Below are 23,175 nucleotides of genomic sequence, written 5' to 3' on the forward strand. Positions count from 1 at the left end.
CAGTGACGTGCTGCCTCTTTGCTTCTCTGTTTGATGAAGTTTATGAATGCCTCAGCTCTCGTGTGAGCAGACTTGGCAGTGTGGTTTAGAAGAAACAAAACCAGAAATCACTGTGGGTGGGATGTTAATAACAGGATGGAGGAATCCTCTGATTGTCCAGATGTTAGTCACTGCACCAAGCCTGTCTGAATTTAAGAAGCGTTTGGACTGTGCTCTTAGTCACATGGTCTAAAATTTTGGGTAGACCTGTGTGGTGCCAGGAGTTGGACTCGATGATCCTTGTGGGTCCCTTCCAACTCGGGATATTCTGTGATTCTGATTCTGTGTTTTTCTCAACAGTAGCAGCGACTGAAGTGCCGGCTCAAAGTGATGATGTTTTTCTCTTGTAGGTTGCAGAGTGACACACAGGAAGAGCAGGTTGGTGATTCCTTTTCTAGCACTGAAATACTGAACAGCAAGCGTGCTGAGGGAGCTCCTGGGTTACTGCAGTATTTTCCTTGGCCCAAATACCCTGGAGTTTGTTCTTTGGGTTTTTTGCCTTTATGAGGATTTATGTTTGTAGAGCGTGCAGCAACAATCTGGTTCCCTAGTGGAAAAGTGCTGCTTATCTCAGTAGGAAGGCTTTTAGTTGTCGGTGCTACATTTACGTGGGTTCATTTTGCCTTCTCAGCAAAACTATATTAACCTCTTTTATGGTTCCTTTCCTAGGTTGGTGTCTTTAAAAAGAACAATGAAAGAATAATTTAATATTTGTGAAAATGGCAGTCCTTGGTCTGGGTTAGGGTTTTGCCAGTTCCTGTGTAGGCTAGAGGGAAGGGTTATTTGTTTCTGTTTGGTTGGTTGCTTCTGTGCATGTCAAATTGACCAGAGCCTGTTCTTTCTCCTGAGTGCCCGGCAAAGCACAGCTAGAGCCGTGGTGTAGCCAGGGCAACTGTCCTGCAGATAAATGCACATAGGTCCAGCATGGCTGCCTGGTGGGTTGTGAATTGAGAGGGGCTAAAAACACAACAGTGTGAAATCTTCATCCCGGTTTTAAAATAAGGATCAACGCAGGGGTCTACTACAGGACCCAAGTAAAGCAAAATGTCTTGGGTTTCATCACGGGTTTAGGAACAGCCATCAGGACCTGGAAACGCCCAGATCTGCCAGCTCTGCCAGGAAGAAAGCAGCCGAAACAAGAAAAAGGTAACTGAGGGCTGGTATTGTCACCTCGGCCATGTGGTGAATGTGCATTTCCTCCGATTTCTCTCTTCAAGTAGCGCAGATTTCCTACTAGTGACCTGGGACAAAGAAATTAACCTTTTTCTGATTGTGTATTTGACCCATAAGATGTAGTTGTTAGACAGTGGCCACTTGAGGGTTCCCAGCTTGCGCTCCATGGTTTGCTTTTCCTTCTCCTTTGCAGCACATTTCCTTTTTAACTAGATGATTTTCTCTGGGATCAATCAGAAGTGAGAAGAGGGTGTTAATGCTTGTTACTTCTCCACTTCAGCCACTATACCTTTTTCTCTTGCCTTTTTTTCCACAAACATCACTTTTTTATCCTTCTTTGTGGCCAGCAGTCAAGGCACCGATACCAACTGCTGTCAGTGCAGCAGCCACCCTGGCCGTACTGCTGCACGTACTTTAGTGGCAAGCTAGGTGTCGTTTTGCTGTTTTCCCCTATTTTTCCTAACAAGACCCCCACCAGAAAGCTCTGGTGGGGATCTGGGGACAGACCAGAGCAGGAAGGAGTCTTTAGCTCCCGGCACAAGGCTCTGACCTCCACCCCAGGTTGAAGATGAACCAGTACCATGGTTCCAAATATTTCCTTGGAAATTTTTTTGGGGGAGGCTAGTGAGCACAGCGAGGTTACCTGACCAGGGAGCTTTCAAGTAAGACTTGTCATTCCTGTATGTTTGTCTGACTATAAAATAATAATGTCCATCTCATGACAAAATGCTCTAGCTGTAAGTTGAGACTGAACTGAGTCAAAACTTAAATGGTTTGTTACCGATTACTCGTACCACTTCACTACAAGTCCTCACCTGCTCTTCTCTGATGTTATAAGCACAAGAAAAACTTCTGGTCTTCAGAGGGGGCAAGAGTGCAATTTTGAGCATCTTTCTCTAGTCCAGTAGAGGATTTGATTTGACTGAAGGTTAATGAGAAAAAACTCAAGTGTCTTTAGCATCCCTTAATTTTTCTCTTCTCTTCCTGTTTCAGAATATCTGCAAGAACTGTGGCGGTATCTTCTGCGAAGCCTGTTCAGCAAATGAGCTGCCCCTCCCGTCCAGTATTAACCCGGAGTCCGTCTGCAATCCCTGTCACAAGCAACTCATCCAGCAGTATTCAACCAGTCCCTTGTAGGAGCCGGGCTGCAGAGAGTGGTGACCGTAAAAATTGTTGTAGCTAATCAATGTCTCTGGGGTTGTTCAAGAGGAATTTGAAGAGAAGATGCTTGCCTGTGTTCTTGGGAAGTCAGAGGGGGAAGCAGCTTTGATGGTATTTAGTCTCTTGCGACTAAAACGAAGTCTGAGCCTTCCCTGTAGAAAAATCTGCCAGTTCTCAGACCTGAGCTTGTGCCAGGGAGAACTGCTTGGGGAATTTCACATCGAGTAGCCACAAGGTGTGACCGAGCAGCCTCAGGATGCTGTGAGAACAGAGCCCCCACCCCCAAAAAGAGCCTTGTGTCTGTGTGTACAGGTCAGGAATGTTGTCATCCCCAAGCGTGTCATGTGAGGGCATGCTGCTGCTAAGCAATGGCTCACTGAAAGCAAAACAGGAGCATTTTTTAATCCTCATGTCTGGCTGCACTTGAAATACCATTTCCCCTTTCCTTACTGCCTTTGACAATCTGGCTCAACCGTGCTACTTCAGTGCCAGGTGAAAGAGACCAGGTAACACGCCAAAAAAAAAAGTTTTCTGGCTTAGTTTCTTCAGTCCTCTGGCCGTGGGCTTGCTATGCAAATCAGTATCAAACAGAGCTGTGAAATTATCCTTTTTTAGGGACTTTGGAGGGGGGGCTAAGGTTGTTTTTTTTTTTTTTTTTAAGGCGTGTGTGATGTGAGAGCTCACCTGCACTGATCTAGCAGGGAAGTGCTTTAAGGCATCTCTGACCTTCCTACCAGAGACCCTCACTGTGACTTCACGGCCACAAAATGGTGGTCAGTCCTAAGGGCTGCAACTCTGCTTCCTATCTTGATACAGCATCTGGGGGAATTTGAGTCACAAATATTTAAATACAAAATACTGTTACACAGAGGTTTTAGGGCCATGTCTGTGCACCTCTCTTCTCTCCATTGTGCATGTGAAAGAGTGGTTGTAATACAGCTCATATTTCACTGGTTTTGCTTCAGATCAAAATGAAGGTGATATGAAGTCAAAGTACTTTGCACCTATAAGAAATCCTGATCCAAACCCAGTTTAGAGTTTTTGTGATTCATGCTACATCTATCTTTGTTGCTGTTAAAAGGAATTGCATGTTATCAAAAAGCAGTGGTGGCTTCCTCGTAAAGCACGCAGTATGTCATAGTTTATTTGGTCTATTCTGTACTGGGAGACTTCAGACTTTAGGGCCACAGTATGTTTTGTAATCTGGAGAAAACTGATGTATTTATATGTGACAAATGTATTTGGTTTTGTAGAAATTTTATTGGGGGTAGTGGTTTAACGCCCCAGAGAGGATTTTCCATTCACTAGACTGGCTGGAACTGCACTAAAAAGCACGTCAAGAGTTGAGGTTCTTTATGTGCTTGGTGCTAGAGTTTGTACCAAAAACTTCCCCTTTCCTACTTCGCCGTAGGCCTCAGTGTGTTCAGCCACCCAAGTTCTCCAACTCCTCTTAGTGCCCTTCATAGAGCACTAAACAGAGGGGAGCAACTTCCAACTTTCACTTTATCTGCTCTTTAGTCCCCCTGTGGTAGTTACCACATGCATTTCCTTGCTGCTATCCCTTGAAGTAGGTAAAAAAAAAATTGTAAATAGCGTTGAAATTGGAAAAGCCTAGAATTTAAGTGTGAGCAAACACTGCTTTGAAGGGGTGAGACACCATAGATAATGCACGAGATACTGAATTTATTGTTAGTAGCTTTGTGTACACGTTGTACACACTTGGGATAGCAAATTCCTGCACCCAACCCACAGTGACTCATCCCCCAGGAGAAAGTCTGACCCATGCAACTTCAGTGCTGGAGAATTAAACTGGAAACCAGGCACTCACTGTGAAGTGACTTTATTGCTGGGGCGTCCGAGCAATTTTGCAGCTCTGGAATCACAGCTTATCTGTGACCTGTACGTAGCTTTCTGCTGCTTCACCAGGAGTGGCTGCCGCTCCGCTTGCTTGTAGTGAACGTTGTGATCATCTTCGTGTAAAAAGCAGGACAGTTCTTGAGCAGGTCCTTTATCGTTACACGAGATCTCTATGAACAAGCAGCCCTTTACGGAGGCAGCTGAAAACCCTTCAAAATACTGCTCCGGCTGCTGTAACAGAAACTGGCGTTCAGAAAGACCAGAGCACGACCAAGTTGGCTGTCAGTCACGTCAACAGTTGCTGCCTCCCTGGTTTATCTTGGTGAAAGGCTCTGCTTTTAAGTACTGGATGTTACACCTGGTGATGCTGCAAATGTTAAAGGCATGTTTGCTCAGGTAATGCTGGATTTTTGGGTTCGTACCTGGACATTTGGATGGGGCGGAGCAGAAGGCTGTTTTTCTGTTGTTAATTTTGTTCCACATGCAACAATAAAAACTTTCTCCTCTGTATCCTGCGTCCTGAATGGGCTTTCCCTTCTGCTTTGGCTGTGGGTATGAAAGCATTTCAAAACCAGTAACAGATGCCAACGCAGAAACGAGAGAAGCATGGCAGGAGGGACGAGGTATTAGCTATACTACACAGCACACCTGCTGCATTCTGTGTACTGGGATCTTCAATCGCTTGGGTGGTGTTAATGGCCCATACTGGTGTTTTATTAATGCTTTGTACACCAGTACACAGCTGGAGACCAGAACTGCTCCATCCTGCAGCACTTGCTGTTCCTCCAGTACAGCTTTTTCTACTTTGGGGACAGACAACCTTCCTACAGTATGTCAACATGGTTTATTACATGCTTTTTACATAAATCCAAACTAAATTTTATAGTTTGTCCTTGTAATTGAGCGGTGACACTCGTACTCAATCTTTATGCTTGTACCCAAGGAATGTGTTCGCTCGGGCCTAAAAAGAAAGGGGTGGGGGAGAGAAATAAAAACCATCACTACCTCATTGCAGCTTACTAGTGTCCCCCTTTTTTTTTTAAATGTACCACTGCATCTTATTCTTAATTATGGTCACCAATAATGGAATTGTAGAATTCAGCAGTGGTGAAGGATGTCAGCAAAAAGGTAAGATGAGACAGCCAGCCTCCAAGAGGTGAGTAACTTTCACGTGGTGCTCAAGCTGATCTTACACAGGGGGAGCTGATTCTGCTGGGACCAAGTCCCAGCACAAAAGCCAGGAACGGTTCTGGGCGTTCCTGCGCCAATGGGACACTGCGACTGTAAAAAATACTTAGCCACTCCTTGGTGTCTGTGCCAGGGAATATGGCCCCATCAGAACCTTGAACAGATGAAAAGTAGGACAGCTTCAAGGGGAGGAGGAAAAAGGCAGGGGAAGAAGCACTGTTGCACATTCCAGCAGGCCTCAGCTACAACATGGCACGTTTCTGTGTGGTGCTGCAGTGCCAGGATAGTGCAGCAACCGCTGGCTGCGACCTCAGACAAGGGCTGCTGCCCCTCTGCCACAAGAATTTATCCCTGGGGATTCTGGCTTCACGGGCCAGCGTGTGAGGCATGAAGCCTGCCCTCAGATTAGCTGTGATGATCGGCCTCAGCCACTTGCTCTCAATTTTAGCCTGGAAGCTATGTGAAATGCAAAATATCAAGCATGCTAGCAGTAGAACAGGAGCAACAGAATAGAAGGATGTGCTCACCGAAGCTGTGATCTTGCCCCGTCACTAGCAGTCCTGTTTTGCCTTTGGATGTTCATTCAGGAATAATTCAATGGTACCGCACTCTAGGGAACAATATGAGAGGTAATTTGTGTTCAGTGACTTGTAGCTGCTGCATTTTTTTCTCTCCCAGAAAGCTAATTTAACATTTTAGGGTAATTTGGAATTCTAGTTCCAAGACAATCCTGTTGCACAGGATGCTACAAGTAGTTATACAAGAAGTAGTGCTTGAGGAGGGGGGAGTCTCAGCATTGTAGGTTCCCCCTTCCTCTTACTCACGCAGCTGTGTCCCCTCCTTTGCCATTGCAGTGACTGCATCATCGTGGCTCTCAAAATGCACATCTGCTTCTCCTGTGACATCTCCATGGGAGTTGTATTCCACCATGATCCTTGTGGGCTTCAGTGGAGCAAAAAACTGGAAGGGGGGGGAGGAAAGCGTTACCAGAAAAAACTCTTACCAGAAACCATCGTGTTTTTACTCGCAAAGCTTGTCCAACCCTAGGGACTGAGCGCTTGAGCAGCTCAAGTCCCCTCCCAGCTGGGTGAGGCTGATGCGCACACACCTGCCCCATGGTGTGCAGCCTCCTGCCCTCTGCACCTGCCTGGCAGGGTAACTCCTGACAGAAAGAAATAGCCTCACACAGCACCCTTCTGTACAATGACCAAAGGCATCAAATGCGGGTGCAGTCGCTCTGTGACCATACACTATTAAAATGAAATATATTTGATATTAAAAGGACAGGGAAATTTATTTCTGTACAGTCAGTTATGCAGAAATTCAGCTAAGGGTACAAAAGGACGCTCAATTCACACTGGTGACCATTCAGCACAGCCCTGCAAGCTGTCACCTTCCCCAGGTACCACCGCTGCACCCGTGAGGCCAGGGCACATGGGGGAGCCTGCAACCCTTCTACTGTCCCTCAGCAATGCAATGTTGGTTCAAGTTTCCCAACGCTCAGTGCCACGCAGCACTGAGGGCTGACGTAGAGAATAGAGAAAGCAAAAATTTTCAGTCATTTCAGCCGGACAGATTGAGCAGCTTTACATCAGTAGTTACAACTGAACTCAATGCGTACTTTTACTGCTACTCACGTTTATTATGTCTTGGGCTCTAGTTTGGGTAGGGAAACCCCTCATGTGGACAACGTGTGATGATGATGAGGTGCTCCCAGGTTCTGAACAGTGCCCGGAGCTTTCCGTTTCTTCGTTACCTAGTTCTGTTGGATCAAGGGAAAACATCATTAACACTTGCAATTATCACCTTCCTCATCTGAAAGCTGTAGACACACAGGGCTGTGCCCACAGCAGCAATGAGGGTAAAAACAAAGGGGCCTCAAAGAACACATGCCACAAGGTGCGACTCACGGTTCTGTCTCTTGGCATCGGAGCTTCCACTGTCACTCAACCTCCTTCCTTCAGAAATCAATTCAAGCTCCCTTCTCAGTCTGGGGACGGTCGCTATCTGCTTGTGATAAGGCACATGCCTTTGCATTTGCTGCTTTCTACTTATGTATACTTCTATATATCTAAAATTACAAGGAAAAGATTACATGGCACTTCTTGGCCCACCACAAAGACAACAAGGATTTCAGAAAGTACCATTAATTCCGGATGTTTTCCCAGCTCAGCTGTGCTCACAAACTAAGTACGAGAGCCATGGTACATAGTCTGGCTTAGCTGGCAAGCAAAGGTGTTGAAGAATTCATTTAAATTGTACAGTTATGTCTATGAACGCCCTTTTCAACGCACAATGAGAGTCACCATCCTGTCTAAACCCACATAGTGTGAGCCAGTTTGTTCTAGACAAGGTCTTTAGTTTATGGCCTTACCCAAAATTCTTATAGCAGTACTAGGTTTACAAGCCAAAGCTATGTTTTGCTGCAGAAATACAGCGTTACTCAAAAACCACGATCTCTTTCCTGCAGTAGCATGCATCCTTTTTGAGGCTGTTTTCCCCAATACACCTCTGCAAACTGCTTTATCTCAAACCCTCCAAATCCCCAATTTAAAAAAAAATAATTCAACCCCAAAGCAGATAAAAGCATTAACAGGGTAGTATCTTGCATCTCTAGCCACCCACCCCAGAACCCCTTGTTCAGACTCTCCTATGAGGACCTTTTAGAGCCGGCAGCAGCACCCAGCTGGGCCTCAAGCAGGTTTAACTACCAGCGCCCAAGCAGGTGGCTTCCAGAGCACGGAAGAAACAATGCGATGGAGAAGAGAACGTGCACATCCAAGTGAGGCGGCCTTCCTCCCTGCCTACGGAGAGCAGCCTCAGGAAGAGAAGTCACCCCACGTACAGCCAGCCAGAGCTTACAGCTCAGCACCCGCTTGCCCAGGCTCAGCACAGTGTCTGTTTCTGGACAAAACTGATGACCCAGGAAGAACGAGAGCAAACTGGCAGCAGGTTTGGAAACTACTCAGTTCCTTGGCTAGTCATGCAGAAAGAAAGGTTAAAAAAAAACCCTAATGGCAGACTGGGAATTAATTAATCCCTCCTGGAGGGTAGGGAATTGTGTCAAGCTGCGACACCTATTGAATTATTGAGCACACCTGCAGAGCAGCTGTTTTCTTTTAATATGGGTGGGGGGACAAACACAAGGAAATAGTCTTGAAACAGGAAGTAAAGAAATAGAAGGGAAGTAAGCCCTTTGTAGGGTTTGCGAGAAGAAAAGGTTGGGAGAGGTTTCTTGTAATCTGGCAGTCAGAAAAGTAAATCAGTGAGTTATCAGAGAGCACTCTAAAAGCCAACCAGGGTAAAACCAAGTGGTTTTTTTTTGATTGTACTTTGGGATGGTGGGGAAAAAAAGCTGCAAATACTTCTGCTTAAGGCAAGGGAAGTTCTCAGGTGGGAAGTACGTAGTGTGGGGCCTCGGCATGTTGGAGAATGGCCCTTAAATGCAATGTGCTGAGGAAGGAGGACAGCCCAGGCAGATGCTGTCACCAAGGAGGCTGGTACCTGACCGCAGTCAGCTGAGGCAATGGATTCGAGCCAGAGGTGCGGTGAGTCGAGCTCTGTACGACATGCTATCCACGGGGAAACACTGACTGTATTTAGCGCTGGGAACTAGAAGGGAAGGGCTGCCTGTATTGTGGGCCCCATCACAGAAGCCTGGGCAACAGCAAACCTTGCAGGAGGTGCAGGATCCCTGTGCGCTTGTGACTGGGCAGGCGGGATCTACCGTGTGTAACTCTTCCCCACCCTGAATGCTGTCACCCAATTTGGGCCAGGGTGAGACTGGCTTCAGGAGAACTTCAAAAGAACACTCTTTGACAGAGCCCCAAATTTGCTTAAGCTGTAAGCGGTGAAGGTGCTTCTGCAACGCACAAAGCTTTCTGTTTTCATCCCCATCTTTGTCAAGGCTCCTCAGAAAACCTCACCAGAGGAGGTAACGCTTTGGAAACACAGAGTTCTTCAGAAGACGGTATTAAAAAAGGATACGTTCCAAGTTATAAAGCAACAGTATGACACACTCTGAGAGATTTTACTGTGATTCCTTCTGGAATTTGATACTAAAAACTGGGTTCTACGCATGCTTCAATAAAACTATGCGCATGATACCTTAAGCTAAGAGGCAAGCTGTAAGTCACACCGCGTGGTTCATATCAAGTTGTCCTACTCTGTTAACTCCAGCAGAGCACCTACCTACTCCCCATGTATTCCTTATGCTTTAAGAGGGCTTTAGCTGCCATTTCAGGAGCTGCAAACTGCACATAAGCTTCTCCTGATTTTCTTTCTCCACGGTAAACAAAAGCTACGTCAGTTATCCTCAAACCTAAAGGAGGAAAAAAAGTATTTACAATGTTAGGAACTTGTGCTCAAACTTGTGCTCTTTCACTTCTGTTTTTTGACAAATTAATCCAGTAGCCCCTAGTCCTGCAACAACTGGTCATGTTGGCCTAAGTATACCTGTATTTTTCTCCTGTTTTTTTAAAACTCTGGTTTATAGGACTTGTGCTAGTTTTCACAGAAGCCTTAATTGCTAATAACGAACCCACTTCAGGCTTCAAGTAACTACAAAAACAACAAATGAATGGAAGTTCTACACAAAAGGAGGTCCAGAGCACAAATGCTCTTGAAATGTTCTCTTATTCGGGTTGTTTCCTTTCTCTTTAAAATCCAGATGAAATCTAGCTTACTTAACTTTTTTTTTAAATGTGTAGTATCTTTCTGGGGAGCCTGTAAACCATTAAGTTGTTGTATCTGACACAATACAGACCAAGAGCTGCAAGTTCTATCTTAATCAGTGATTATACCAGTGCATACTGGGCTGGGCTCCTACACTTGTGAACTTTTGAAAGCACACATTTGTGGTTGTGGTTGGTTTTGTAATCTTTTATTGTTTTTTTTCTGACCTTCTGGAATGGTCTCACCAGCTCCCAAAGAAACAGCAACTTCAAAATGCTTTCCTAGGTACCTCATTGTGATAGCTCTGCACTAGATTGATTTTAAACATTATTTAACTGCTGGCGATCAGTTCAAAAATCTACTATCAGCAGCCTTTGCTTTTGGCATCGTTGACTATCATGAGCCTTAATGCTGGAGAACTGTATGCATGCCTACCTGGAGTGGCAGAAACGTGAGGAACAAGTGTTTTTGGTTTACTCTACAGTCTAATCTTTTGTCTAAAAAAGGTAAACTCTACAAACACCAGGAAGGCTTCTTTCCTAGTAAGTGAACGTAGCAGCCACCTGGCCTGCTCCAGCCCTGAGGGCAGGGGGAAACATACTGTCCGGTAGCTGATTGGCTGAGAAATTGTGCAGTAACTATTCACAACCACGAATAAGCCATTATTTAAAACAAAACAAAAAAAAATTAGCTGAGTTCTAAACATTGGCATACGTGATCTATTACTATTATACTGTTGAAAGGCTCCATGCTGCACTCACTTGTGCTTTATCTGTAATACAGGCATACTTTTTCCTCTATGGCAAATTATGAGCTGGTAGCAGTCCAGGAGAAGTAAATTGAACCTAGATTACTCCCTTCACTTATTTTTCCCCTAAAATGAGTGCTGCAAGTACCAAAACTAGGTTAGACCTGCAGAAAGTCAAAGGTAGCTGATAATCTTGAAGGTTGTTCAATAAAGCTTTAGTTGCCTTCTAACTGCAGGGGGATAGCAACCTGTTACACTGCTACGGTGTTCATGGCTGCACGTGCTCTTGTAGCTCTCCTTTAGAGGAATGACTGGCTGACCAAGCATGAACTTGGAGCACAGAACACCTTATAAACAAGAGTAAAAACTATTTTGAGTTACCTGAGAAAAAATCTGCAATGTCATCCTCAGTGGAGCTGAACGGGAGGCCTCTGAGTAGTACGACTCCATCACTGATGGCTTGCGACTCATTCTGCAGACTCTGCAGTAAGCCCTCTACATCTCTATCATGTACTTCAAAAACTGCAAGGAATATAGGCACAAAACACGTTTTCCTTCATGGTACACAGAAGGTAGCACTTTGCAGGCACCTTCTTCTAAGGCACCATTTCCCTCCATGCATGCACCTTCATTCCCGTTCTCCCCATGCAATCAAGGGTCCCCCCAGTGCTGCCCCTCATGCCACAAGGTGCTTTGCTTTTTCTGCCTGGCCCAAGCAGCTTTGACTCCATGATGCTTTGTTCGCTAGTTTTGTCCCTGACTGTCCCCCTGGCACAAGCACGTTCTGGTATTCATGCAGCTCTTATTCAGTCCACCGTCTTTCCTTCAAGTCAACCTCTGTTTCAAACTCACCTTTCACGTAGCGTGGGCCCATGTATCTCAGGTTTTTTTCCAAGGCTTTCTGGACATCTGCTTTTGACTCCAGCTCAATCAATGCATCTCCCCTGCGTCTCCCATCCCTGTTTAAGAGGAAGTGTATGCCGTTCTCACCATTCCGAATTCTACAGCCTAGAAATCAGGGAACACGTGATACAGAAACATACGCAACTGTATCAAACATGGGGGGTCTTTTGATTCCAGACTAAAACAGCAAATTCTGCATGGAGCCATTCACCTGTCTTGAAGCACAGGTTAAGAAACTCACACTTCTACCACTCTCTTTAATATGCAATGCTTCTCACTGAGAAGAAAGTGATCTGGCATCCCATAGCATCCACAGCTGTATAACTGGGTAATAAATATCCTCATATTGCTGGTAAACTTTGTTTTTGAGGTACTTGAAATCTTGAACAAATGCTATAGCGCCTTTCAATCATTTATGCTCTGCCTGTTCTACGTTCCTTTCTCTAGGAGTTCAAAGAGACTGAATTTAGTTCAGCAGGTTATTAACCATTTAAAAACTTGATTTGATCACCTAACTTACACTGAAGGGATGCATCTTAATATTACAGTATGGGGGCATCAGCTCCACAAAGCTGAGCAAAAGCCTATTGATCAGCATTGGCAAGCAACTCTGAAGTTTCACCCAGTAAGCATCACTTTTTGATTAAAAAGAGAGGAGGGGGGAGGAAAGCCAACCACAATGGTATTCCAGTCAAGCATTTAGATGTGGATCAGTGTAACTTTATTACTGAAACACTGACCAAGAAGGGGAAGATGTGCTCAATTAAACGTAAAACACTTTGCTGGAAGATGACTAGAAACTTGACCGTAGCCTGGAAGCTGATTATTGGCTTTATATGTGTGAACTGCTGTGATGGAACTGAAAACCCATCTTGCTTTGAGTAGTGGTCTGTATGTTTTTTGTTTTCCTTCTTCACTAATTATCAGGTATTAGCTTCAATAACACCACACTGAACCATCACTCAGGTAAATGATCTTCCTTACCATCAAAAAAGGTAAGCACATCTTCCTCGGAGCACGAGAAGGGGAATCCCTGCGCCCTGATAAGGAAGACGGCGTCTTCATTTTCTCCCTTGGTTAGCTCCGCGTCCTGCTCCGAGAGCTGACCCTCCTGGGACGGCGAGCCTACAACCTGACCCCAAAAACACCTTTTAAAAAAAAAATATCTAAGAAGGAGAGAGGCGAGCGCCTGTCACCCGCGGTACCCTTGGCAGCCCGGGCGGTTGGCGCCCCTTCCCCCCCCCACGCTTCACCCATGGCCGCCGCCATTTTAGGCCCGCTCCCGCCCGCCCCTACCTGGCTGCAGCGGCGGGCGGCGGCGCGGAGCGGCCGGAGGGAGGCGGCGGCGGCGCTGAGGAGGAGGCGGCGGGCGGGCAGCGGGGACGGGCAGGGCAGGAGGCGGCTGCGGCCCAGCAGCAGCACCGCGGCCAGGCCGCGGCGAGCGACGGCGGTGGCGGCCATGGGCAGGCGGGGCGAGGGCCGGGGGGCTCCGCCTTCCCTTCCCAGGAGGCGCCGGCCGCGGGGGGCGGGAGCCGGGCCACGCTCGGCGGCGTGAGGGGAGAGGGGTCACCGTCAATGTGGTGGTGTCAATAGCAAACGCACGGCAGGAAGGGAAAACCAAAAAAAAAAAAAAAAAAAAGATGGGTACATGCGCTCGTTGTCTCTTCTTGAGCGCAGTGGTTGGACCAGGTGACCTCCACAGGTCCCTTCCAACCTTAACCATTTTGTGGAAGAGAGCGGGAACGTAAAAGATTAGCCAAGGGAACATATTAGCCAAGGGAAAGAAAAATAGGTGTGGAGACCGAGGTCCGGGGGACCTGAGGGATCTGAGCAGTATGTCGGGAAGACAACGTGCCAAACCTTCCTGTCGTGTGGTCAGGAAGGCAGCGATGGATGGCCGTGACAGGGAAGATGGTCCTGTGCTGTCCTGCATCCTCTACTTCCAGTCTTGGCATCCTCAAGTGTTGTGTTATCAAGCTGTCACGAGCTATCAATCCAAGTGTCTCAGGATTTCAACAGAAGTCTTTCACCTTGTAGTACTGCCAACCCATTAATATCTCAGAAGCCTTGAACATTTCTTATCAGTGTTTTGAAATTGTAAACAACCTATCCTAAGTCATCTCATCGTTGACAGCTGCTGCTTTTATAAACTATTTCATGCAGTAAACTCTTTTAGAGACTCTTATAGATTATTAAACAATATTAAAATATTAAAAGAATTAAAACATGATCTCTTGGCAATAGCATTCAATTTTTTACTCTTAATTTTCAAGGTGAATCATATACTTATTTTCCAAGTAATGTCTATTCCTTTAGTGGTACTGAAGTGTTTCACCTTCAAGATTTTTCATATTCTAAATGTCAGGCTTCTCTTTAAAACCTTCTTTAAATGAGAAAACTTTACTGGTGCAAAAATTAATTACTGTAATTCCTCTCAAACACTTCTTTTTCTAGGCTAGCTGTCATGCTGTAAATTGTCACTGAATAAGCAGATTAGTGAGTCATACACGTCAAGTGAATGCTATGTGCATTCCTCGTTCATGCAGATTAATTGTTCTTGAAGGTTTGTAATCCAGACAAGGTGTAAGGCTGATTCTCCTCAACGGAGATACGAGTCTTCTACTCACTTTACCTCCAAAGCACCTGCCTCCCAAGTTCAGTGAAACATAGCCCACTGCTGAGTGTCCCGTAGCTTGTCAGTGTGTGCAAGTTACCTTTAGAGGGCACCATTTTGTTGGGCATCTGTCGACAGCGAAGTTTTCCAGGAATCTCCGAGCTTCAGCAAGCCTGAGGGAGCAAAAACCCTGCACTTCTGATAACAGGAACTGGAGGAAAAAAAAAAAAGAAAATCATCCTACGACGATAGAACTTGCATTTATTCACTCTTCGGTAGTGATGTTGAGTGAATCTTACTTACCAGAGGAAATCAGTTACACTAAGTAAAAATAAAGAGGCTAAGAAGATGCCCCTTCCATGCTGCTTGTTGACCAAGCAGCCTTTTCCAGCCTTGTAAGATACTATTTTTCTTAATACCCACCATTAAAAAGATTATTGTTAAAAATAACTTATACTAGCTATTCTTTTGTTTGGTCAGCTCATACTAAAATATTTAGTGTTGGGATGCATTATTTATCAATGCAATCTGTCATCAAGTAAAATTGACTTTATATTCTGTTGGAGTGTATTCTGAAATTGTTATTTTAAGTTATTCAAGCAGTGGGCCTTCCCTCGCTTTCTATGAAAGATGGGCCCGTTACAGAGTTGTACAAGTACAACCCTCTCAGCGTTCAGCAGGAGATAACGAGCTTAGCCTGAGTGAGGCCGCTGACTGGAAAAGAGGAAGAGCGTATTTTGCATGGAGAAGTTAAAGTACTGTGAACCTTCTGCAGATGGTTTCCATGCTCTATATGCTGTTGAAATTTCTAGAGAAGGTTCTCCACAAATCATTGATTTCTGAGACAACTGTGTACAAATGTTGCATCAGGAATTGTATACATGTGAGTACTGTAACAGTGTGGAATGCCACGGAGTGCTGTATTTATTTCTCTTTCTGCAGTCCAGCAGTAACAAAGCTGATGGAATATACTATTGCAGCTTCAGGATTATGGCAGCTCCAGGATTATGGCAGCTCTCAGGACTGCTGTGTAATACCACATAGTTCCTGCAATTTTTTCATGTGTTGTGGTTTTTGTAGAGTTACAAGTACATATCACAGGTTCAATCTGATATTTATACTTAAATGCTTCACTACATTTCTGTAGTTGGTCCTCTAGGTATTGCTTGTACACAAATTAAATCCCTTACTTTAATGCACAGACAAGTATCTGATTTGAAAAACTGTCCGATGCTAGACAAGTTTAATCTAGAGTATGGATAGAATGCTTACAGAGTTCAGTATGTGGACACTTTTTTACATTTCAAAATAAAATTGTTTCCCTTTTTGTAGTCCATATACAGTAAGGATTCAGCTCTTAATTTTAGAACTTTTTTTTCACCCTGAATGTTCTGTGTTTACTGAGCTGTGTTATAATCTTTGCTACAAACTTCAGTTCAGGACCAAAGCCCTTTTTCAGCTTGAGGGCCTTTTCAGAGTAATTCTTTAAGCTCTACATTATAATGGATAAACCAAAATGACAGACGTCAGGGCTTGGGTACATTCACTGTGTCTTGAATCACTGAGCAGTTTGATCCTTACGTAAGACTGCAGCATGCTGCCAGTCCCTTGTATCGGCAGCGTCTGAAGTGAGCACTTCACGTGGCCCTTAGCCATCGTGAGCAGACCAATACTAATTTGAGACATCAACTGTACAAGTTATGTAACCATTTCTTCTTTCAGCCACACGGGCAAAGTGTTTCCTACTGACTGTGGCAGTAACAGACATTTAATTTTAACTTGCCGCTAAAATAAAATGTTCTGTGGGTAGAAGGAAGCGTATGGGTGGATAAAGAGAATGCAGGTTATTCGTGTCCCAACGTGAATGTGTCAGAAAGGTCAGCACTGTGTTTTTGAGTTGGATTTACGTGGACAACTTAGTCTGACAAAGTCTGCTAAAAAGTGCCCCAAGCCCCATTTCATGCCTGCTTTTACTAATGTGGCCAAAAGGAAAATTGCAAACATTGGGAACTGGTTTTTAATTAAGCCTCTGCTGCTGCCCAGTAAAACACTTGGTTTTAAAAGAGTCCTAAAACACTAGTGTAATTTTCATTCACTTAGAAATATACTGACCTGGCATTTTGGACCTGGTCAGGAGGATGGAGCCAGGATGTGGAAAATGCAGTTTCAGCTTTTAAAAGCACAAGAGAATATGACAACTCTCAATGTTACCACGTAAGGCATTCTACCTGAGAGAAACCCATGATGTGCCAACAGAAACTTAACGCTGTGTGGGATTATAGTATGTTTGGATGTACTGAATTTACCCCGTAATGAATCCAAAAGCAGATTTTCCTCTGGCCTACCTGCAGCCGTAGTCTTTGTGGGGTAGCCTGCAGCCACACAATCCTCTTGGGGCAGGAGGGAACCTCACAGACAGCCAGGCCGTCTGTCTTGTCACCTCTCCAAAATCCATCTGGCTTCTTACTGACCTATAAAGAAGCAGGTTTTCATGTGAAACAACCTCCTGGGATTGTCATTTCTTCTGTCAAGAGGTGCCACTTGGATGTGGCCAAGTCTGTAGTGGGATGTGTGGCCCTTGTTGGGTTTGAATATAAGGTTTTACTTTAAAGCATTCTGGATGCTGCTCTGTTTCCTCTGGAGCTTATAAAGCAGCTGAGACAAGCCCAAGACCAAAGAGCATCATTCCTGGTTTGGGAGTGGGAGCGCAGTCCCAGACCCCAAAAACACAGCCTGCAGCTGTCATCTGGTGTCAAATGAACTGTGGGCTGTCTTTTGCAATGCGCTGTGCTCCCTTGGTTTGCATTTGGTGGAACAATGCCAGTGAAGATGCAGTTGCATTTATTCTGAAAGCGTCTCATACTGGAATAATACTGTGACCGTGCTGTAGGTAAAATATCTGCGTATGGGAGGATGTGTGGGTTTTAACCCACACCTGCGCAGGGTGAGGCAGGTCAGGGCAGAGACTGGGTGAAGGCAGTGTTGATGACCTGCCAAGAGTTTGAAGGCAGGACTGGATTTTTTTTTATTTTTTTTTACTTCGGGAGTTTGCAGCTGCCCATATCTTCAGTTTTGAGGTGTGTCATTCCTTAGCTGATTGCTGGCCCCAGCCAGCTTAGTTAAAGATTGTTTGAAAATCAAACACTGATACTTCTGAAATATTGGAAGCCATTTTGGTACATTTGTTTAGTCACAGCTGTTAGTGAAGAGGGCAGAGATGCAGAAGTTTACGATCTCCCTGTTCCTTTTATGACCTTGGTGACTACTTGTGGGTTTAGGTAGCTGCACCCTTTTGTGGCAAGGTGAGGATAATGAGGATAATGTCATTTACTGACCTTTTAGGGCAATCTGGATAAGTAATTCTGTTGTAATGTGACACGACATGCTAACGTAAAGCATACTACTTTGTTCCTGCATCCCATAGGCTCGCTCCACAGGATGTTGGGGAAACAATTTGGAGTAGAAAAGGGGTACGGGCAGGCCATAACGCTTCAGCAGTTTTCACAGTTCTTCCACAGCACTTGGTAAGTAACTGTGGGGCTCTTATATGCTGCCCAGAGGCTACTACCACAAGCATATCTCCACAAAAAACAGGGGGCTGCCCTGCTGAGGGTTCACTGTCAGAAATGTCAACATTTCCACCGCGTACAGGTGTGACAGGCCACACAAATTTGTTAGGGAATGCTCGATTTCTGACACAGGACAGGGTACATGAGGCAGGGGACAGAGCAGAAAGGATTTCACTTGCCAAGGCTGTCACAACATTTATGCTCTGCCCGTGCCCTGAAGTATTGCCCGCTGCCATCTAGGTCCCCCGGGGCTGCGGGGGGACAGAGCCTGGCGGGGTCCGTTTTGTGTGAGGGGAGAGGTGTGAGGGGCACTGGAGACGGGGTCGTTCGGCGGCGGGGGGGGTCACACGAACAACCGAAAGGGGACAGCAGCGACGGCCCGGGCTGTGAGGGGAGGCGGTGTCGCCGTGTCCCCGCCCCGCGGCGCTCTCCCCGCAGCCGCCCGCCCTGCGCCGCCGCCGCCGCTGCCATTGGGAGCCGCGCCGAGCCCAGCCCAGCCCAGCCGCCGGTCCCGCTCCGCCGCCATCGCCATGAGCTTCTTGTTGTGAGTAACCGCGGCCGGGGGCGGCGAGGGGCGGCTGCCCCCGGCCCTTCTCCGCGCCTTCCTTCGTCCCCTCCCGCTTCCCCAGCCCCTGCCGCCCGCTGCCTTTGTGCCCCCCTAACGGCGGCCGCGGGCCCCTCCCGGCCGGGCGGCCCCGAGGCAGCGGCAGGAAGGCGAGGGCAGCCTTCGTGGGGAAAACACCCATCTTCCGGAGCCTGTTCGGTCTTTAATTTTAACCTTTACGTCGTTATTTGTACTCAAAAGAGCGGTTCAAAGTTAATTCCGGGCTCAGGCTGCCCGGCGAAAGACCGCTGGCAGGGTGGATGGCGCTAATGGGGAGGCGATCGTTTGCTGCGGCCTTAAAAAGCTCCCCGAGGAACGAGGGGCAATTGAGGTGCGCGCAGAACCTGGCATTTTGCAATTTCGCTTCGTAGACAACAACTGAATGAACTTCGGTCCCTCCCCTTGGGGACAAAGACGAGGTACTTCTGACAATTAACATAAGCCGGTTCAGTGACCTATTAATTAAGGAGAAGATGCGCTCTAGGGAAAGCAGGGAAACGCAAGCGGCTGAAAAGGGATCCCTCGCGGAGCGAAGCTCGCCCAAGGCCCTTGCCCCACCGAGCGCGCGGCCAGAGTTACGTGCGAGCAGCGAGTGGGACTGCTGCCATAATCTCTGACAGTTGTTAAAGGCTTATATTGATAACCACCAGATGTACGTGCAGCCTGCTTCCCGAGGAGACACTTCATCAGGGGAACGGGAGGGTTTTAGCGAGTGGGGTTTGTGTGGAGACGGGTAACACCGACGCTAGCTAACGTCCTCCGAACCTCCGCGTTGCCTTTCTCTTTTAACCCTGCTGTACCACAGCAGCTTGCCTGTAATTGCACTCGTGCTGCCTTGCCCCAAGAGGGATTTGAAAGACACCTATCAGCTGCAGGGTCGGGGCTGCGAGTCAGAGGTGGGCACAAATGACTGTCCGCAGATTCAGGAGCGCTGCTCCTAATGAGAAGCCCAGCTGTCCCCCTCCTTCATAATTCTCAGCTGCTGCAATGGAGAAGGGGGACAGGGTTTCTCGTACGACGGTGTCCTGGGAGTCTGGTTTGCAAATTAGACAGCCTCACGCTCCGTGGCATTTGGCTAACTGGTAACGGAAAAGCATGAAACCCTCCACCCTCTGTCACAGGCAATAATGAGATTTTTGTTTCTTTTTCCAGACCCTTCTGAAACCTAGGAAAGTGAACTTTCCCCCCGTTCCCCCCACCTCCATTGTTTCCAGTAGTCCTGCTGGTTGAAAAATAGAAATGGAAACTGAAGTTGTTGCATGGCAAAGCTAGAAATGCTGGCAAAGCTGTCACAGCTGTTGTTGGCAGAGCGTGGTCAGTGACACCTCATTTGCTCATCTGCAGTTTAGAAATGGATTTTTAAAAAACAATTTCCTGAGATGCCCAGTAGGCCTTGGGGAGACCAGGAAAGCTGTGTGTTACTTGCTAGTACTGATTATTTTTTTTTTTGGTATCCAGGAAGTCAGCATCACCTTTTTTCCAACTTCATGTTTTCTTGATAGAGCTATTCAGTCATAGCAGTTGGACATCTTTACACTTTTACTGATGTAGTAGTTCAAACTTTTGTGTTGCAAAACCCTCACATTTTCATAGTACTTCTAAAACAGATTTTCAGAGCATTTTTTCTCCCCCTTTTTCACCACAAGTTTCCTTGGTATGGAGGTAACAAAGTTGTATTTTGTCTGTGTGGTCCCGTTCTCTTTTTGTGAACAGGCTCGCAATTTTGAACGCGCAGTAGAAGTGCAGCAGCTCAGGGTTGTCAGTGTTTAGAAACACTTTATCTGAATTACGATGAACCTGTCACGCAGGTTTATCATCAGCAACTTGGCTGCAGTTTGTCAGTTTGACACTCAAGTACGGTATCAAAAGCCACGTTCTGCTTGCAGACTTTGTTTGCTGTCAAATAGCAGGGTGATTGTGCTTGGATAACACAGGGTGCTTGGGGCCCCCCTCGCAAGCCCGTTGCATGGTCCTTGTCCACTGACGAATCCGTTGCTATTCTTCTCTGTTGCTAGGGCCAGTGACATACAAAGCTACATGGGGAGAAAAATCAAGGGAAACCATTGTCTTCTCTCACTATGGATAACATTATAAAAAGAGTGTCTTTTGAGACGAGTCACTGAATTAATACAACTTGGTTTTGACAGCAATTGTTATTCTCAGCTTCACCATCTCCTCTTTCTGATCAGTTTCTTCCTTTCTGAAAACGCTTCTTACAGACTTCTGCAATGGTTAATAGGTCATCCCATTAAAAAATAAATAATTAAAAAAAGGGAATTGAACTAGAAAATATCTTTAGTTCCAAAAAAATTCAACTTGACAAGTTCTCTCTAAAAGAAATTACAGCTTAGTTGCAGGTACTGTAGCTTACATCTCCACAAAAAAAAATTAAAGATAGTTCTGGTAGGCGTGCCATATGGTAACACGCTTGTGTTATCCTACGCTGGCAAAACTTATGTAAAAAAAGCAGCTAGATAAAAGTAATTTATTTTTAAAAGGAAAGTGTTTTTATTATTGATATTATGAAACCGTATTTTTTATTGATTTTTTTATATAAAAGCTGTCTGCATAGTCTGTAAATCCCTCTCAGAAAATTCCAATGTATGGTGTTCCAGGAGTTTCTTAATACTGGATTTGTATAAGCAGTCATAAGTGGTGAGACTTTGGCAGACCAAGAGCTGATGGAAACGCCACGTAATGGTGGGGATGAGTAGCCGTTGTTTGAGGGGGGAATTGGTTTATGAATCAAAATGAAGTTAACTTGTAAACCAAAGAGGGGAAAGATGTACTCTTCGCTACCTAACACGGTATGGTAGAGCCTCTAGCAGTTTGTTCTGTGTGGGGGTTGTTGTGGTGCTTTTTTTTTTTGAAGTCAGAGTTTCTGTGTGTATGAATATGTGGGGAAGGTGCAGTGGGACATTCCTCTTTCCCTTACATTTCTTGTGGAGCAGCATCAAAATCAGAGCTGGTGGTTTTGTTTCTGGATTTAAGAGCGTTATGGCCCTTCCGATTTCCCTGCCTGCTCCTGCTCTTGAACATCATGGCTATTTCCTTCTCCTTTAGTTTTCCTGGATGCTCAGTTGCTGCTACTTAACCTGTTGGAAAAGCTGTTTAAAGTGGGCAGAGTTTCTCAGCTTACTCTAGTCCAACAGAGCAGCTGAGTGCTTCGTGAGTGCTCCTTCTGTAATTAAAAGCTGGAGAAGTGGTGTTTCTCTCCTCTTTAGCAAGGACTCCCACAGCAGACTGTTAGGCACTTCTGAACTGGAATCTCAGTCGTTGAAAATCAATGTGTAGGCATTCACAAACTGTTAGAAATGGCACATGTGCTTGTCCAACGTTAGATAATTTTGTTCTCTTTATTTTAAAATACAGGTTTTACAGGAGAGAGTATGACCCATTCTTTGCTTTGACTAATGTGATACTGCTGTGCCGGCTGGGTTCCTGGAGAAGAGGTCAGGGTAAAGGCTTTGGACACATGAATATGTTGCCTTACCACAAAATCGATGCATTCAGTTCCTTTATTTTTTTTTTTTTGAAGAGTACTGGGAATGAAAGGTTTGAGTTTGCCTATAAGTAAATCAGAGAGGGGATTGCAAAACTTATTGCCAAGTTTTTAAAGATTTGTTTTCGTTAAGTCTTAATAACTGTAATTTTGAGTTTTGAGGAACCCGGAAGGATTCTTTAGAGGTAGAGTTCATATGGATTCAGCTGTGACCCTGAACTACACAGGAAGTAGTTTTTCTACTTTTTTTTTTCCTCTTTTTTTAGCTGCTTATAGTTTTCATTGAATGGTTGGCTGTTGAAGTATACACTCTCATCTGAAGTTGGTGTGTCATGTTGTTCAAGTACATAGTTCCAATTGCAGTGTTAACTCTGTGTTTAATTCCTGTCCTGAAAGGCTTGCTGTCAAGAGATTTGCCCCTTGGCTGGCAGCTCGTCGCTTTTAAGGAAGGGAGAACCAAAGAACAGCAAGCTTCCAGAAACCATGGTGATGAATAAGGCATTACAACTCATACAGAAGTGTCCGTGTTCCCCTTGCACTACCTGTAGTATAAGTCATTTTCCAACTCTCAGACCATTGAAAAACACTACTTAAAGTGCGCTTCCCTCCTCACTTGTCTTTGCTGAAGAACCTAAACCAGTTTATTAGGGTGCAGTGTGCTGATGCACTTGTCATCCTTCTTACGAGCTGGTTGAGGAAGCTAAACAGCAGAAAACTATGAATTCCTTTTTGGCAGCATTAGTTTTTTGCTAATTTAGCTACTTGGGGTCATGGTGTAGTGAGACTGAGGGATGGTGCTAGAGTAACGGAAGCAGCAGGAGTGTGTGAACATGGCAAAAGCCAGGGAGGAGGATTCTTTCTTTTCTGTGCAAACTGGCAATTGAATTAGCTTGGGTGTATGATCAGGCCTGTCCTCAGACTTCATCCGGCTCTGTGTGCATTGCTGCCTTCTGAGACAGTCGAGTCCTTGCCGTTCCCTTGTCACTGATTTTGTTCTTTCTTGATGAGTTTGGTGAAATGTCTGCTTGTCACGGTAAGCTAATGTATGCTTTTTAAAAGCGGCTGACCAAATTTGCATACCATGAAACGCAAATAAATTGGAGCCAGCAGTGCTCGAGTGCTGCTGCCTTATCGTTAAGGGCG

At 45.6% G+C, this 23,175-nt stretch overlaps 3 protein-coding genes across 12 annotated transcripts in view; 2 read left to right on the top strand and 1 right to left on the bottom strand.

The window, feature by feature from the left end:
* Nucleotides 1-4,740, top strand: part of RUFY3 (RUN and FYVE domain containing 3) — a 55,781-nt gene extending 51,041 nt beyond the window's left edge. For all 4 annotated transcript variants that reach the window (XM_066996808.1, XM_066996812.1, XM_066996809.1 and 1 more), the window contains 3 exons: nucleotides 390-417; nucleotides 1,111-1,185; nucleotides 2,206-4,740. In XM_066996808.1, the coding sequence (XP_066852909.1) occupies nucleotides 390-417; nucleotides 1,111-1,185; nucleotides 2,206-2,349 (247 nt within the window). In that variant the 3' untranslated portion in view covers nucleotides 2,350-4,740. The remainder of the gene's footprint in view (nucleotides 1-389; nucleotides 418-1,110; nucleotides 1,186-2,205) is intronic.
* GRSF1 (G-rich RNA sequence binding factor 1) lies at nucleotides 4,198-13,228 on the bottom strand. Of its 5 annotated transcripts, none has more exons than XM_048045678.2 (10): nucleotides 13,040-13,228; nucleotides 12,728-12,875; nucleotides 11,693-11,848; nucleotides 11,222-11,362; nucleotides 9,610-9,739; nucleotides 7,329-7,489; nucleotides 7,056-7,180; nucleotides 6,243-6,378; nucleotides 5,946-6,028; nucleotides 4,198-4,458 (listed from the first exon to the last, which is right to left on the bottom strand). In XM_048045678.2, the coding sequence occupies exons 1-9, from the start codon at nucleotides 13,202-13,204 to the stop codon at nucleotides 5,970-5,972; spliced, it is 1,221 nt and encodes a 406-aa protein (XP_047901635.2). In that variant the 5' UTR covers nucleotides 13,205-13,228; the 3' UTR covers nucleotides 4,198-4,458; nucleotides 5,946-5,969. The 5 variants fall into 5 exon arrangements, with proteins under 5 accessions (XP_047901635.2, XP_047901633.2, XP_047901632.2 ...); XM_048045676.2 differs by having other exon boundaries at nucleotides 4,198-4,597; XM_048045675.2 differs by having other exon boundaries at nucleotides 4,198-4,776.
* A 4,552-nt stretch (nucleotides 13,229-17,780) lies between these two features.
* The window catches only part of MOB1B (MOB kinase activator 1B), a 42,339-nt gene continuing 36,944 nt past the window's right edge, over nucleotides 17,781-23,175 (top strand). Inside the window, exon 1 of one of the 3 annotated variants that reach the window (XM_013193737.3) lies at nucleotides 17,781-17,881. In XM_013193737.3, the coding sequence (XP_013049191.2) occupies nucleotides 17,796-17,881 (86 nt within the window). In that variant the 5' untranslated portion in view covers nucleotides 17,781-17,795. Of the gene's footprint in view, nucleotides 17,882-18,237; nucleotides 18,471-18,570; nucleotides 18,950-23,175 lie in introns of those variants that run through there. The other 2 variants (XM_048045683.2, XM_066996825.1) reach the window with 2 other exon arrangements.

This window comes from Anser cygnoides, chromosome 4, assembly GCF_040182565.1.
Source record: "Anser cygnoides isolate HZ-2024a breed goose chromosome 4, Taihu_goose_T2T_genome, whole genome shotgun sequence".
NCBI lineage: Eukaryota > Metazoa > Chordata > Aves > Anseriformes > Anatidae > Anser > Anser cygnoides.